Genomic DNA, 14,978 nt, shown 5'->3' with positions numbered 1-14,978 from the left:
TGTCCAAATATGGATTTTAGTAACTTGCAAGGATGCCTAAAGCACACACTAGTTTTACTTCTGCTTGTGGCTGTTTGTTATGCACTTCTTGTGATGTCCCATGTGTTACTTTGCTGGGCTGTTGATGGTTTCTTTTATTGCTTTTTTATTTTAATTTCTTGAAAAAATTTTTTAATGTTTATTTTTGAGAGAGACACAGAGTGCAAGCAGGGGAAAGACAGAGAGAGAGGGAGACACTGGATCAGAAGCAGGCTCCAGGCTCTAAGTTGTCAGCACAGAGCTGGACGCAGGGCTTGAACTCACAAACCATGAGATCATGACCTACGTTGAAGTCGGACGCTTAACTGACTGAACCACCCAGGTGCCCCTCTTTTGTTACTTTTTGGTAACTGAGGGGTTGATGATGCCAAGTTCCCCAAGGACAATTACTACTCATTCCATCCACTCCGATTCTGTCAAAGTGCCTCGCAACAGAAAGTGGTTCTCAAACTTGATTGAATTTACTGAACATGAACTGAATGGGTTTATGTTCTGTTTGATCAATTTCACTTGTGGTATTGCCTGGTTACCCTTGACTAGTACAGGTGCACAATTATTTGAAAAGTAGTTCAAGTTTTAGAAATTGATTTTGCCCAAATCTCAAGTTTTTTAGTCTATTTAGTACACATTTACATAACATTGATTCACTGTCTCTCCCTCCTTTGAATCTGTGGTCATTGACACAATAAGCTATCCATGCTGCTGCCAGTATCTTGCTACTCAGCCTTCTTTTCATGTCATTTCTTCACTTCATCTTTATTAAATGTTTACAAATCATTTAGGTTCAAGCTACAAGACTGAAATTGTGGCTAAATGCTTGCAATGACAGCTGTAGTTTTCTGCCAGTATTTGAATGCAGTTTTCTTGATCAGTTTTGTTTTTGAATGTGCAATTTGCAGTTACCTCCTGGAAAAAGAAGCATGCTAATGGATTTCAGATGTGGCGTGAATTACTTATTTGTACATTCGTGCAAAATCAAACACATTTGGGACAAATTTTGTTTACTCGTTGGTTTCAAAGAATAGAATTGTGCCAGTAATTCAGCAAGTGCAAAGGCAATCCTTACAAATGGGGCAACTTGTTGATTTCAGAGAATACAATTTGAGACTTTCTGCTGGAGAAAGAAAGAATGAGCCAGTACCAGTGCACATTCCTGAAGTTACCGAAGCTTGCAATTCTACTCTAATCTGCTTCTTTTTGCTGCTATGGGGAGAGGGAAATTCATTCCACAGATTAAGTGTTAACTAGTTTTAACAAGAATCTCATCTTTGATGAGAAGTAAATCTTTGATCAAGTTTGAATTGAACAGAGACACTATGTGAATATTCTTCTATTATCTGGTGATAGACACAGAATCTACATAGAATGAGATGTCAGCTGGGCCTCTGTTATTGGAAGGATCTCCTATCACTTTGGTGAAATGAAAGATGCTTTTAAAGGCAAAGTCAGAGTCAACCTCCTCTTTTGTGACTCTGCATGAACTGAACTTCCAAAGAGCATTACCTCATCTTGCCAGTTTGTGTCATGAGCATAAGGGTTATGCCTACAGGAGGTATGAGTATCTCTTAGCACCAATTATTACCACAGCCAAAGCAGAATTTAGAGCTTCTGCTGACAATTTAAGGTCCTACTGGTCCTACTGACAATTTAAGGACCATTAGAGTATTTCATATTTGCAGGTTTTATAGAGAGATGCAAGGTCTCTTCTTTTCTTTAGATGCCTCCTTTCCCTTTCTCATGCCCTACTAATGAGACTCATGACCTCTCATGTTTAGGAATTAGAGTACTGGTGATGACAGTAATAAAGGTAAGAGAAGTAAAAGAGAAATATTATAATATCCTAGAAATAGAATATATATTTTTGATGGTTTCTCTTTTCTACTGCACATTTTCCATGTGAAGTATTATGACCCTGCCTGCTGATTTTTAGAGCTGAATGCAATTTCCTGATGTTAAGATTAAGTTAGGGTATTGGTTCTCAAACTTGAACACACACCAAAATCATGAGATTGTTAAAACACAGGTTGCCGAGCCCCATCCCCAGATCCAGTAGGTCTGACGGGGCCCAGGAATGAGCATTTCTAATAAATTATTGGATGATGCTTAATGCTTCTGGTCTAGGGACCACACTGTGGAAATCGTAGAGTTAGGTAGTTACATAGCATAGTCTTTTGCTGCAGAAGTGTGATCATACTGACTTCTTTCATCCCTTTACCTAATAGCTGCCATACAATTTTTATGAACCAATTTTAAGGACACTTTTTGAGTGTGCATGAATCATATACATATATACACTGTTCACAAATGTATATTAGAAATAAGTCCAATTTCTAATATGCATTTATTAGGGGAGGGGCAGAGACAGAGAGGGAGGGAGAGAATCCCAAGCAGGCTCCGTGCTGTCATCACAGAGCTCCACATGGGGCTTGATCCCATGAACTGTGAGATCATGACCTGAGCCACGATCAAGAGTCAGACGCTTAACCAACTGAGCCACCAAGGTGCCCCTAGAAATAGTCTTAAGTTAACTGAACAGTCAGTGGTTATGGTATTTGGAGAAGCAAAATTATGAAACTGTACTAGATTTTTCAGGAGAAAATCAATTACTTCCATCCACACAGCACCAGCTTATTTAAAATGTAATTAAGGTATCACCATAAAATCAACTCCTATCCATTTATATGGCTTTAGAGAATTTTTATTTTTTTTTATTTTTTTAAATGTTTTTATTTTTACTTTTGAGACAGAGTATGAGCAGGGGAGGGTCAGAGAGAGGGAGACACAGAATCTGAAGCAGGCTCCAGGCTCTGAGCTGTCAGCACAGAGCCCAACGTGGGGCTTGAACTCACGGAGTGTGAGATCATGACCTGAGCTGTCGGACACTTAACCGACTGAGCCACCCAGGCGGCCTGGCTTTAGAGAATTTTTAGATACTCAAAGGCAATTAACAACTAAAAGCAATGAAAAGCAGTAAGCAGACTAAATACCCATTTTATTTTCTGCTTGAAGTATTCGTTTCTGTTAATATCATAATTTACTCAATTATAGTCTTCCTTTAGCAAAATATCTATTTTCTGTGATCAAAGTCCTTCACTGGGCTGTATAATTATACATAACAAAAATTAGACATTTCCTCACAAAACTAACCAAAGCAATGAGAAACCCTAATGACATCAGTGAGGATCAAAAAAAAAAAAAAAAAAAAAAAAAAAGGTAGTGTTTGAAAGCTCTTTGGTAATGACAATGTCAGGTATGCTAAGACAGTTGATTACACTATAATTTCTAAATCCACCTTTGGATATGCGATCATTTAAATTTCAAATGAAAGAAGTCAAGGAAAGATGTTCCTAGCATCTGAGAATCTGTACATGTTAGCTCAAGTTTCTCTTTTTTTAAAGTAGATGTATAGATAATAACTTCTTTCCTTTTCAAAATAGTATTTTAGTTATCCTTATGTTTATGAAGAAATGTGCAAAAGATAATAGGTGATCCCCAAGAGCGTAGAGCTTCTTAAACCCTGAGCATATTTTTTTCTGTTCTTAAAGGCTTTTAAAAAATACAGTTTTTTTCTTTTTAGTGTTTTAGTTGCTCCTGCATCACAGACAATAGTGATAAAAATCAAATTGAATCATTTAAAATACAGCTAAAAATAGAAAAAGTATTTTGACAAACAAAACTTTATAGTTGAAGCATGGTATTTAATTTGGCTGTGTGGTACGTTTTTCCCCAGTAGAAATGTGGAAAGATGAGCCACCAAGGTATAACATGTATCTAAGTATGTAGGTGCTAATGACTAGGTATTCCACACATGCAAAGTCTAGAACAATGTGGAAAACAGCTCACTGACAAACTGGCAAGTGGGAGCCTGTCAACTGTAAAGAAAGACTCTGTCCAGGTACTTAAAAATCAGTGAAGTTTGTTTTTTAAAAGTTCAAAACAAATTGAAAAAACAATTTCACTGGACAAACAATGCCTTAACCTGAAAAAATGGCTCTAACATTAGGATTTCCTTACTCTTGGCAGTGAGGTGCAAGAGATTTGGTTGTTGAGGATGTGCTAGGGTGATCAACCATGCCATTTGCTCAGGACTGAGGCATTTGCTGGGTTGTGGGGCTTTCAGTAGTCAAACCAAGATAGTCTTGGGTAAACAGGGACATTTGGAAACCCTAGGTTGTATTTTCACCTCTCAGTTATACCTTATGTAATACAAGCTAGGTGCTGCATCCTGGATTTGGCTCCATAATCAGCTTTATTAAGCCCTTGTATCAAGTTCATTTTTTGATGTTTCAGTTTCTTTAGCAAGTTAGTAATGATACCTGTAAATCCTGACTGATTTTAGTAATGGCATAATTGCCAGCTAAACAAAATGCCCTATGTTTAATTTTTTGAAAGTTCAATTGAGTAAACAAATTCCTTCAAATTGGGCAATCGATGCTTTCTCTTACTTGCGAGTTCCCAAAAGACTTTTTTTTTTCCTAGAAGAATGAGGCTTTTAGAAAGTTGTATATGATTTAAAAAAAATCTGGGGCTCCTGAGTGGCTCAGTAGGTTGAGCGTCTGACTTTGGCTCAGGTCATGATCTCATGGTTTGTGGGTTCGAGTCCTACATCGGGTTCTGTGCTGACAGCTCAGAGCCTGGAGCCTACTTCAGATTCTGTCTCCCTCTCTCTCTGCCCCTCCCGTGCTCATGCTCTGTTTCTCAAAAATAAATAAATGTTTAAAAAAAATTTAAAAATCCTTTCTTAACTCAAACTAGTGATTTCCAAAGCCATTGCCTTTGAGGGAGATTACACAGAGACTATGCATTGAAGTTGTAGAAACAAAGTGACACATTGATGGGTTATAATATATTTCCCATTCATTTAACTTCCTTTTGGAATAGATGAATATCTGTTGTCTTATAGGTAGGTGACAGCTCATAGAGAAATAATTTCTAAAACTTTATTTATATATGACTCCAAGTATGTGGCAATAAAATGATATTCATGTAGTTTTATGGCTGCCAAGGATGGTGCTGCTCATTTGAAATTCTCAGGGCAAACTGCTCTTTCAGCATCACCCATGGTTAGCAAAACTTGTTTGAAAAAACTTGCTCAGTGTGAATTGATATTTGCATGTTATGTTACTCTTTTAACCCCTTTGCTTTTGCACTAAATTGAAAAGTTCTGGACAAATACATGAAAAGGAGTAAAAAAAAATAATATATCATGTTTTCACTGAATGTTAAAACATAGACAGTTGTTTAAAGATATAGGGGTGCCTGGGTGGCTCAGTCAGTTAAGCATCTGACTTCAACTCAGGTCATGATCTCACAGTTCGTGGGTTCAAGCCCCACATCGGGCTCTGTGCTGACAGCTCAGAGCCTGGAGTCTGCTTCAGATTCTGTATCTCCTTCTCTCTCTGCCCCTCCCCCACTCATGCTCTGTCTATCTCACTCTCTCTCTTTTAATGTTTAATAAAACATTAAAAATATAAAAATAAAAATATATTTATAAAGCAGAACACACTTAAAAATACCTACTGGTATTTAAATTATTGGGTGCCATCTGTGGCTAGTAATAGTATGTTCAAAGGTACAGTTGAATTTAACACCAAAGCACAGTACACATTTCAGCCATTAAATAAAAAATGTCCTTAGCTTTAGGTTATGTAATGATAAACTGTACCTGTTGAAAAATATATGTGGAAAAAAGAAATAATTTTAATACAAATATGACTCATCTGCAGGCATTCATTTATTCCGATCCAGCAACCATGGTAAATGTGTTTGGATTACTGGGCATAGTACGAAATATTTAAAAGGGAGTGGAGGTCTTTATTAAAACAGAAGGCTCTTCAAACTCCACAATGATGTCAGAAATATAGGTCCTTGGAGCACATTATTGTTTTAAGCGGAGGTCCCCGTACTTTCACATTGGTTATAAAACATTATTTTGTGCTGCTGGCCTGGACTGGGAATGTCATACATCTGCAGGCAATTAGAAGAAGCTGGACTGCATGTTTGATTAGCTCAATAATAAACGGGCACAAGTGTGACTCGACTTATGTTAGTCAGATTCCCCAGACAGATTATCCTGTTGTTATCATATGAAATAACCCCCTTTTATCAACAATTAAGTAAATCCACATTTATGGGCACTTTGCAAAATTGTGAGGTGGGAAGAAATCCAACTTAAGCCTTAAGTCATCCAAAAAACTTTTAACCCTGCTTTCAATGATACAGACCCCAATCCCAAGTTTTAGAAATTGGTTGAATTATGCAGAACAGTTGGGCTGGGAATACTCTGTGTGCACACAGTAAGTGTATGTTTTTAGCATCTATTATAAGCATGGCATTTAATCGTTTTAGCTTATATGTAAAGAAAAAAATTCTCATAGAAGTAAGAGTTACAAATGTTGTAATATGTGAAAAATAACTTTGTAAGGTAGTCTAAATCTTTTTCAGAAAAAGTAAATAGGATTTAATTTTTATTATTCACACTTTATTATACAGCTTCTACTGTAACCAGTACATATTCTAAGTCTTGAATATGCTTTATCCTAGAACTTCTTCACTTGGTTCTAGGCTTTGTTCTTGAAGTCAACCATAATCATCAATGATAGACTATAAGCTACTTTGGGAAATGACCTATTCATTTGTGTTTTTTTTCTCCTAAGTACCATTTAAAATATACATCTGAAGCATGAAAAATAATTCAGTACATAAAAGTCAATGCTTAAAAAATTTCAGCATAGCTTTTCAGTTTCAGGAAAAATTCTACCAACCCTTCCAGTTCAACTATATATTTAAATAACACAATTAAAAAGTTGGTATCTTCAATAAGCTCAAGACACCTTTCACCAATATTCACTCAAATACGTATACGTAAAGTAACCTCGTGAGGGTATCTCCTTGACATAATCCTTAAATTAAATATCAGAATATCAAGCAGATGCTGAAGCATTCATCATCAATATTGGAATTCTGACTCATGACAGTAACACGAAACAGATGCTAATATGATGCACCCTCTGAAAAGTGACACCATCACAGCACGGGTTAGCTCTTGATGTGGGGTACTTAAAAATTTGAACACAAAATATAAAACAATAAAAGTCAGAGCGTGATAGGTGTCCTTACTTCATTTATAAGCCATTTGAAATCTATCTCCTACAGAAGATAAAACTCAACACTAATGAAGAAAAGATAGCACCTCAGGGAACCAGAAGATGCTTCTTTCACTTAATGTAGCGTGTAGGTGATCCCAATTGAGCCCCTCAGTGCTGAGGGAGGAAGGTGCTCTCTTCCTCACTCATGAGCAGGTAGAAGGTAAGAACTCCTGGGCCCTTTCCATTGGCCAGTGTGTACCAGGCACTTGTGGTGTAATATGGGGTCTACTGTCTCAGCCCCTGGCAGTGAAAAAGGAGTCTGGGGCTCCTATGGCCCATCTCAGTAACAGTCTCCACACCAGGCAGATCTGAAAGGGTCTGCTAAGAAGGAAAAGGGGAACAAATCTCTTAGCACAGTCCAGTTAGCTAATATCCTACACATCTTCAAAGCCCAAGATTCTTATCATTTTGCTAGCATGAGTCTACAGCTGTTTCTAGAATAATGCACAGTGGTGTGTACTCTTTGGGAAAATAAACAGAAAAACCCAAGTAGGTGGTGCTATGGTGCAAGTGATGTAAGTGAAATGTACTCCCATGACAACTTAAAAAGACATAAATGTGAGTGGGGGAGATTCCCTCAAAGGTAACAAGAAACAGAAGTCCCATCTCTTTATCCCTCAGTGAGGAAAATAAGTTAGTGGCAAGTGAAATGAAATCTTGAGAACCCGAAGGACATTTATGGAGTAGCTTGACAGGCACAATTTCAAACTCCGAATGAATAACCTGACTGCTCCTGCTGACAGCTGTGACTCTGGCCCCACTGCCGGGGTTTTCAGGCTAGCTCTGCTCTCACCACCTGTGTGACCTCTGGTTCTCAAACTTGGCTACACACTGGAACCACGTGGGGAGCTTTAAAAAATACTGATGCCTGGAACCCACCCCCAGAGACTGTTATTTAATTGGGCTGGGGTGTGGCTTGGATATAGAGAAGTTCTAAAAGCTCCCAAGAGACTCTAAATATGTGTAGCTAAGGTTTAGAAGCCCTGATGACCTCTCTGAGCCACAGTTTCCTCCTTTGTAAAATGATGACCATATAGGCAGCAACCACCTTTTAGGATTATTACAATGATTCATTGTTATTATTAACGATGACTAATTATTCATAATGATTCATTATTGCAATGATTATTGGCATGTGGGAAGCTCTCAGCAAATGTGAGCTGTTATCGTGCTCACCACGAGGTGCACCTGGACAAGAACTTTCTCCTTAGCATAATCAGTCATGCTTACCTTGACACACGTTATGCTCACTCTGCTCATAGCCCGTTGCGCACTGGATCCGGTGAGAAGGGTTGGCTGGGATGCGCTGAGGGTCAGCTGGGTTCCGTCGGATGACAAAGTTATTTCGGCCAGTCTGTACTTCAGGGCCTGCAACAGCAGCAGCACTGGCAACGAAGCCGCCCCCAGGCATCACTGCACTGGCTGCCATGCCACTGGCTGCCATGCCCCCAGCGCCTGCACCTGATGTGGCGGCAGCATTTGCAGTGGCACCCACACCTTCCGCTGCCGCCGGTGTTTCTTGCTGAGGCTGTTCATTATTGACAATAATCTGGGCTGTTTTAGGAAGGCAGAGGTATCCTCCGTAGTGGTTGACACATTTCATTCCACCTTTGCAAGCGTCTGGGACAATGTCACATTCATCAATATCTGTGGTCAGCAATAAAAGAAATCAGGAATCTTCTCAGAGGGAAATCTGAACATGTAAATATATACTCATGCCTTTTTGGTAGAATATAAACAGGACAGGAAGAGTGACATGAGATGGAGACAGAAAGCTATGTTCAGATGGGAAGTCTTTGAAGTTGGCTCACCTTTGCACTGCTGTCTTACAGGATCCCACTCATATCCATCTGTGCATTGCTGTGAAGAAACATCAAAGATGGGGCCAGGAGACAGTTAATTTGTGTATCCAACTTCCTAAGAAGTCACTCTAAAAGCTTCATTCTTATGGCAACAATCCTTGTTCTAGAGTCCTAGATAGATGATGTGATGGGTAGTTTAACATTCTCTAGATTTTCTTTCTTTCTTTTTTTTTTCTCTCCCTTTCTTTCTTTCTTTCTTTCTTTCTTTCTTTCTTTCTTTCTTTCTTTCTTTCTTTCTTTCTTTCTTTCTTTCTTTCTTTCTTCTTTCTTTCTTTCTGACATATCTGTGCATTGGATCACTTTAGGAGGTCCCTTCTCAATCACCAGCTGCCTCACCACTTCTGTTGTATTTAGAACAATTGCCCATCACCATGTTGGAATTCTTTTCTCTGTCAGGATACTCATCTTCTCTAATCTCCCTGAATGCTCTTTTTGCTTTATTTGCCCTCCTTCCACATTATAAATTTTACCAAAAGAAAGAAAGATAGATTCAACCAAGTTCTTTTTTTCCTTCACTTGACACTTCCCCTCCTCTCTCTATTGTCTTAGAGCATTCTAGCAGCTGGCTTTCCTTATTCCTGTTCAACTGAGTCCCAAGTCTTGCACTCACACCTTGACCTGTCTCCTAGCTTCAATTCCTACAGGTCCTCTCTAGTTCAATCACTGAACAAACCATCTACTGAGTACCTTCTCCTACCAGCCACCATTCTAGTACTTCAGGATGCAGAGGTCATGAAGACCTTGTGCTTGTTCTCAAGCAGCTCACAGATCAGAAGAGACAGACAGGTAGACAAGTTGGAGCAAGATGTCAGGTGCCGTGACACAAGCATGTATGTGGAAGAAGTGATGAATGCTATACAGGGTAGCGTGTGGGCATGACAGGGTGGCAGAGAAGTTTTATGGGGGAGGCCACAAGTGAATTGGGCCTTATATGCTCTTCCCAGGCAAAATGAGGGAATTCTAGGGGTGAGGGACCATGTGAGCAAAGGTGTGACATTGTTAAAGAGGAACTGGGAGTAGTCTGGGTGGAGGGAGGATGAGGTTAGAGGGGTAGGCAAGAACTGAATTCTATCTTGAATGTCAATGAAACTCAAGCTTTATGATCAAGCTTAACAGTCACCCAGGGTGCTTGTTAAGATGCAGACTCAAAAGATCTGATTCTGTAGGTCTGGGTAGGGGGCTTGGAATCTGAATTCCTAACAAGCATCCCAGGTGACCCTGTCACAGGTTGCCTACAGGCTACTTCCTGAGAAACACTGCTGTAAGTGATAAGAGGCCCCTGAAGAATTTTTTTAATTATTTTTTTTTTCTCTCCACAATTTTTAAGCTCAGGAAAACATTTGACCAGATGCAGATTTGAGGGAGATGCTTCAGGAAAGATTGAGCAAAAGTACAGTGAACAAACAAATAAACTTGAATTCTTTTAATAGAGCTGAGAGTTGCTCATGCACAGAACAGATGCTTGGCAAGTAAATTGCTGAACGGAGACAGCTCAGTTTAAATATTTTAATGATATCTGAAACTTCACAGGGTGAAAGTTAAACTCGTTTCATCTTCTAAGCTAATTCTTTTTAGTTTCCCCAACCTGTCCAAGGCACTGCCACCTTTCTTAGGACCCAGGATTACAACCTTAATATCCACACTGACTTTTCCAACTATTCTCCTGCAAGCTCTGCCAACCTTGTGTCCATTTCTAGATCTACCACGTTGGTGAAAGCCTTCTTGGCTTCATGAGTAGGCAATGCTCTTGGCAGGTCTCCATAACTCTGTGTGCCACACACAGCTTCCATGACAGCCTTTCTTGCTGTCTTGGTTATGTTACTCCTGCATTTAAGAGCTCACACTGGTTTGCAGACCTCTCAACTCTGACTACTGCCATCTGCAGGTTCCCTCCACTACCCAGCTCCAGCCCATCTAACCTTGACATCTCCTCAACTTGTCTTGGTTGTTCTTACCTCTAGATTTTAATTATGTCACTTTCGCTGATTCAGGGGCCACTTCAGCCTTTCTAGGTTAATCTGAAGTCATTACTTCCTTTAAGGTTCAGCACGGAGCTCAACCTCTTCCAATATGCCGGTACTGACATTAATTGCTTCCTTGATTTTCTATTTCTTTAGCAACTTGTATAGTCTATATAATGATAATATTTGTACTTGCTCAGGAACTTTGTAGTTTTCAACAATATTTTCCCAGGGTAAATTCTCTAAGATGAAGATCTGAATTTTCTTAATAAACAAAAAAACTTAAATTCTTTTGCTAGTGGTAAGAATTGCTTATGCACATGGCAGGTACTTGGTGAGTAAATGGCTGAATAGACTTTAACTTTAAAATGGAAGGGGGATATGAGGTTGTCTTGTGGATATGGGCTCAATCTTCTACCTTTCAAGTCAGGCACAATGACAGTTCACTTGAATAATCTGTATGCTAACTAGAGAAGACATGCAGATTGTTTTAGGTATTTAGTTCCAGTACATTTAATATGGATCTACTATTAAACAAGCCTGGACTGAGTTTAGCTTCACCACTTGCTGGCTGTGTAGCCTTCAGCAAGTTAGATACTCTCTCTGGTCTGCGGTTCTCCTATTGGTGAAAGGAAGATGATACCACTTCTCTCATACTTCACCATGAAGATGAAAGGAGATGGTGTCTCCACAATGGGGTACTCAAAAAATAGTTACATCTTATTCTTTAACCATGAATCATTAGGCACACACAGTTCAAGAGAGAATAGACCCAATCTTAAAACAAGAAGGATGCCATATCTTGAAAATCTGCTATAATAATAATAAACCCTAGTTAGTGGTCTAAAATTATAGTGTTTAATCCACAAGGAACTTTCTCTGCTAAAGATGAATGTGATTTAGCTGATTAACCAAAGAGAAGGGGGTATAAGACAAGCAATTGTAGCAATAAAATATTTTATTGGATGAATATAAAAAATGTGTAGTTAACTTCATTCTAGCTTCCTAAGAAGGCAGTAAGTTTAGCCTGAATAATAAAACATTCTCATTTGAAGGTAAACAATCATTTCTTGAGCTTTATTTATCTTCAGCAGAGGAAGTAACTACATTTATCATTAAGTTAACAAAATATTTACGTGAAAACTTATTTGATTTATAGTTGATTTGAACAACAACAAGGAACATTTTCCAGATGAATACTAACATTCTAGGGATAATAGGATACCAAAAAGTGAGATAATGCTTATTATCAGTAATTGACATTAGCTCACTTTTAGGAGTTTTATTTTCAAAAATTTTTCACATTCTTTTGAGTAGGATTACTTAATTTTAAATTGGGAGAAAATAGAAAAATATGTTTTTCATATTATGATCCAGGACAAATACCACTTGTCTCACAACACAGGTTAAAGAGTAGAAAACACAAAACAAAAGCAAACAAAAAGAAAACACAAAACAGAGGTGCACAGAAACTCACCAGAAGTGAGGTTAAGTATTGCCCTCTGTTCTCACCACATTCATTCCTGATGGTGGGATGGGTCTGATGATGTTTTCAATATTTTATTAAACATTGGTTATACCCATGCAATTCACTAATTAATCAAATATTACTTGGAAATAATCAGATGTAATTAATTAGAAAATGCAAAACCAAATTTCACACAATGCATTTTAAGACCACTTTAGCCAATGCTGCATCCTGGGAGCACATAAAGTTTACCTGAAGGGCATTTATATGAATTATTATTTATACTATAAATGAATATATAGCCTTTATAAATTCAATACAGGCCATTTACATGAGAACATAAGTCACACACCCAAATGAAGCACATGCTTTCTTTGTGATGTTTGTTTTTATCTGCCTGTATATAGGGATCCAGGCTTTCCAATTCCTTACCTCCATTAATTTATTGCATGTTTTGGAAACATGTACCTTACTTAGGTTTTTGTTTTTAAAAGGGTCTCTCTCCTTTTTTGGTTTTGCAGAATCATTACATTTTGCTCCCTATCTCAATTGGTGATCTAAATGAACTTTTGGAGGAACCACGGGCAATTTAAATAAATCTTAAAATGTGAACTATACGAAAGTGTTGTTTAATTTATTACCCTCCACAGCCTACAGCCCACATACACTGGCAGGAGTGGATAAAGTCTCTCTTGTGTCACTGAATCCCGCTGAACTGCACTTATCTCAAATTCCATCACCCCTTACCGTGTACGTGATGGTTTCTTCGGTGTCCTGTGACTTGACCAGAGCCAGAGTCAGCATAGTTAGGAAAAGGGCTTTCAACATCATGAATCTCAAAGAAAACACAGGACAAACCGGTGCTTAGTATCTGCTGGAGGGGCGGGGGGTGGAATAACAAAAGTTTAGCTGTGAAGTATCAAGTAAGGAAGGGCAGGAGGGAGAGGTTTAGGTTCCATCATACCCAATTTCCAATCTACTTTCTCATTCCCCCTCCCCCTCCTCAACCTTCGTGGCCAAACGAGGCACCAAAGACTGTAAAACGGCTGCAGAATTACATTTCACTTTACTCCATCCAGCTGCGCTTAACATATACAAAGGATATTCAGCAAGCATTTTATACTGTACCTACACAACAGGCTCCAGAAAGGGGGTGGAAAAGAAAAGAGAGGGTACTTAATTTCAAAGGAGATGGTGCATTTGTATGTGTGTGTGTGTGTGTGTGTGTGTGTGTGTGTGTGTGTGTGTGTGTGTGTGTGAGAGAGAGAGAGAGAGAGAGAGAGAGAGAGAGAGAGAGAGAGAGAGAGAAGGTGGGGCAGCAAATCTCAGATTCCTTGAACGTTAAGGCTTTCCCTGTGTGCTCACCTCCAGCTAGTAAAGGAAGTTCCTTGCACAGCTCAGCTGAAATACTTGTGAATCAATATGAATTACCTTGGCTTCAAACTATTTTTTTGTTTTTTAACAAAACACCAAAACAAAACTCGAAGAGCAATCTCCTTCCCTAGTAGAATACCTGCCCTTCAGAGTTCCTTCTTATATCCTCCAGCACAAACTCTCTAAGTGGCATTTTCACGCCAGTTCTCTGCCTGCAGCTTTGTGTAAAAACCCCAGGTTTGTGGAGAAGCAGCCCAAAACTTCTGATTCTCTGCGCATTATCAGTCCTTTGGTATCAGAATCTGGCTGCCTAGGGCCAGAACCGTGGAACCGCGCCGCAGCCGGGTCCAGTTTCGGGGCAGCGGGCCTGCCCCCGGGGAGGTGAGGTCCCTCTCGCAACAGAAAGTCAACATGCGGCAGTACCCTGGAGCTGCTCAGCGCTCCAGCTTCAAACTAGCTCCTGTGGAATCCAGGTGTGGCTTAAATCTCGTACATTAGCCCCCTGAAACTTTCAAAACCTCGTTTATGGGCAAAGCCCAGTCGGCTGATTGTCGGCGCGCACACACTTGCCCATCCAAACAGATGTCACCCGGGTACTCGCACATGCTGACAGATCGCATTCCGAGACCGCACACCTCCACCTTCCTCTCTGCGTGAGAGATCCTGCTCAGTCTGGGACAGTTCTCGGGTACCCCTGCACCCCTGAGGTCACCCCACTTATTTCCCTTAGCGCTGCCCGGCGGGCACCGGGTGCACCGGGGGCTCCTACCTGTGCGGCCGCGCTGCGCTCCGGGCCTGGGCAGCAGGGGGAGAGCGCAGGGGAGGGCAGCCCGGTGGGTCTGAACTGGCGAGGTCTGGCAGCGGCCGCGGCGGCAGGAGGAGGAGGAGGAGAAAGGGAGGGAAAGGGGGAGGGCGAAGGGGGGCGGAGGAGAGAGCGGAGGGAGGTGCAAGAGCTAAGCCCAGCACTGCAGGCCGGGCGGGAGAGCGTGCTGCGCTTCTTGGTCCGCGCCCCCTCCTCTTAGTGCACTCTGCGTCCGCGCCTGCCCTCTCCTGTCAGCCCCCACCCCAGTTCCCAGACACCCCGGAACCCCAGGCCGAAGATGGCACGTTTGGCGTGTGAGGTCTT

The 14,978-nt window shown here is 40.2% G+C and overlaps 1 protein-coding gene across 2 annotated transcripts in view; it reads right to left on the bottom strand.

The window, feature by feature from the left end:
• The window catches only part of EFEMP1 (EGF containing fibulin extracellular matrix protein 1), a 60,343-nt gene extending 45,589 nt beyond the window's left edge, over window positions 1-14,754 (bottom strand). The window contains exons 1-5 of one of the 2 annotated variants that reach the window (XM_058684050.1): window positions 14,622-14,728; window positions 13,844-13,888; window positions 13,226-13,313; window positions 8,999-9,047; window positions 8,418-8,834 (exon numbers count right to left, since the gene is read on the bottom strand). In XM_058684050.1, coding sequence (XP_058540033.1) covers window positions 8,418-8,834; window positions 8,999-9,047; window positions 13,226-13,309 — 550 coding nt within the window. In that variant the 5' untranslated portion in view covers window positions 13,310-13,313; window positions 13,844-13,888; window positions 14,622-14,728. Of the gene's footprint in view, window positions 1-8,417; window positions 8,835-8,998; window positions 9,048-13,225; window positions 13,314-13,843; window positions 13,889-14,621 lie in introns of both variants that reach the window. The other variant, XM_058684049.1, reaches the window with a different exon arrangement.
• Between the last annotated feature and the right edge of the window lie 224 nt (window positions 14,755-14,978).

This window comes from Neofelis nebulosa, chromosome 9 (assembly GCF_028018385.1).
Source record: "Neofelis nebulosa isolate mNeoNeb1 chromosome 9, mNeoNeb1.pri, whole genome shotgun sequence".
NCBI classification, from domain to species: domain Eukaryota; kingdom Metazoa; phylum Chordata; class Mammalia; order Carnivora; family Felidae; genus Neofelis; species Neofelis nebulosa.
Note: the sequence above shows the minus strand (reverse complement) of the source record. Positions and strands in the feature narration are given on the sequence as shown.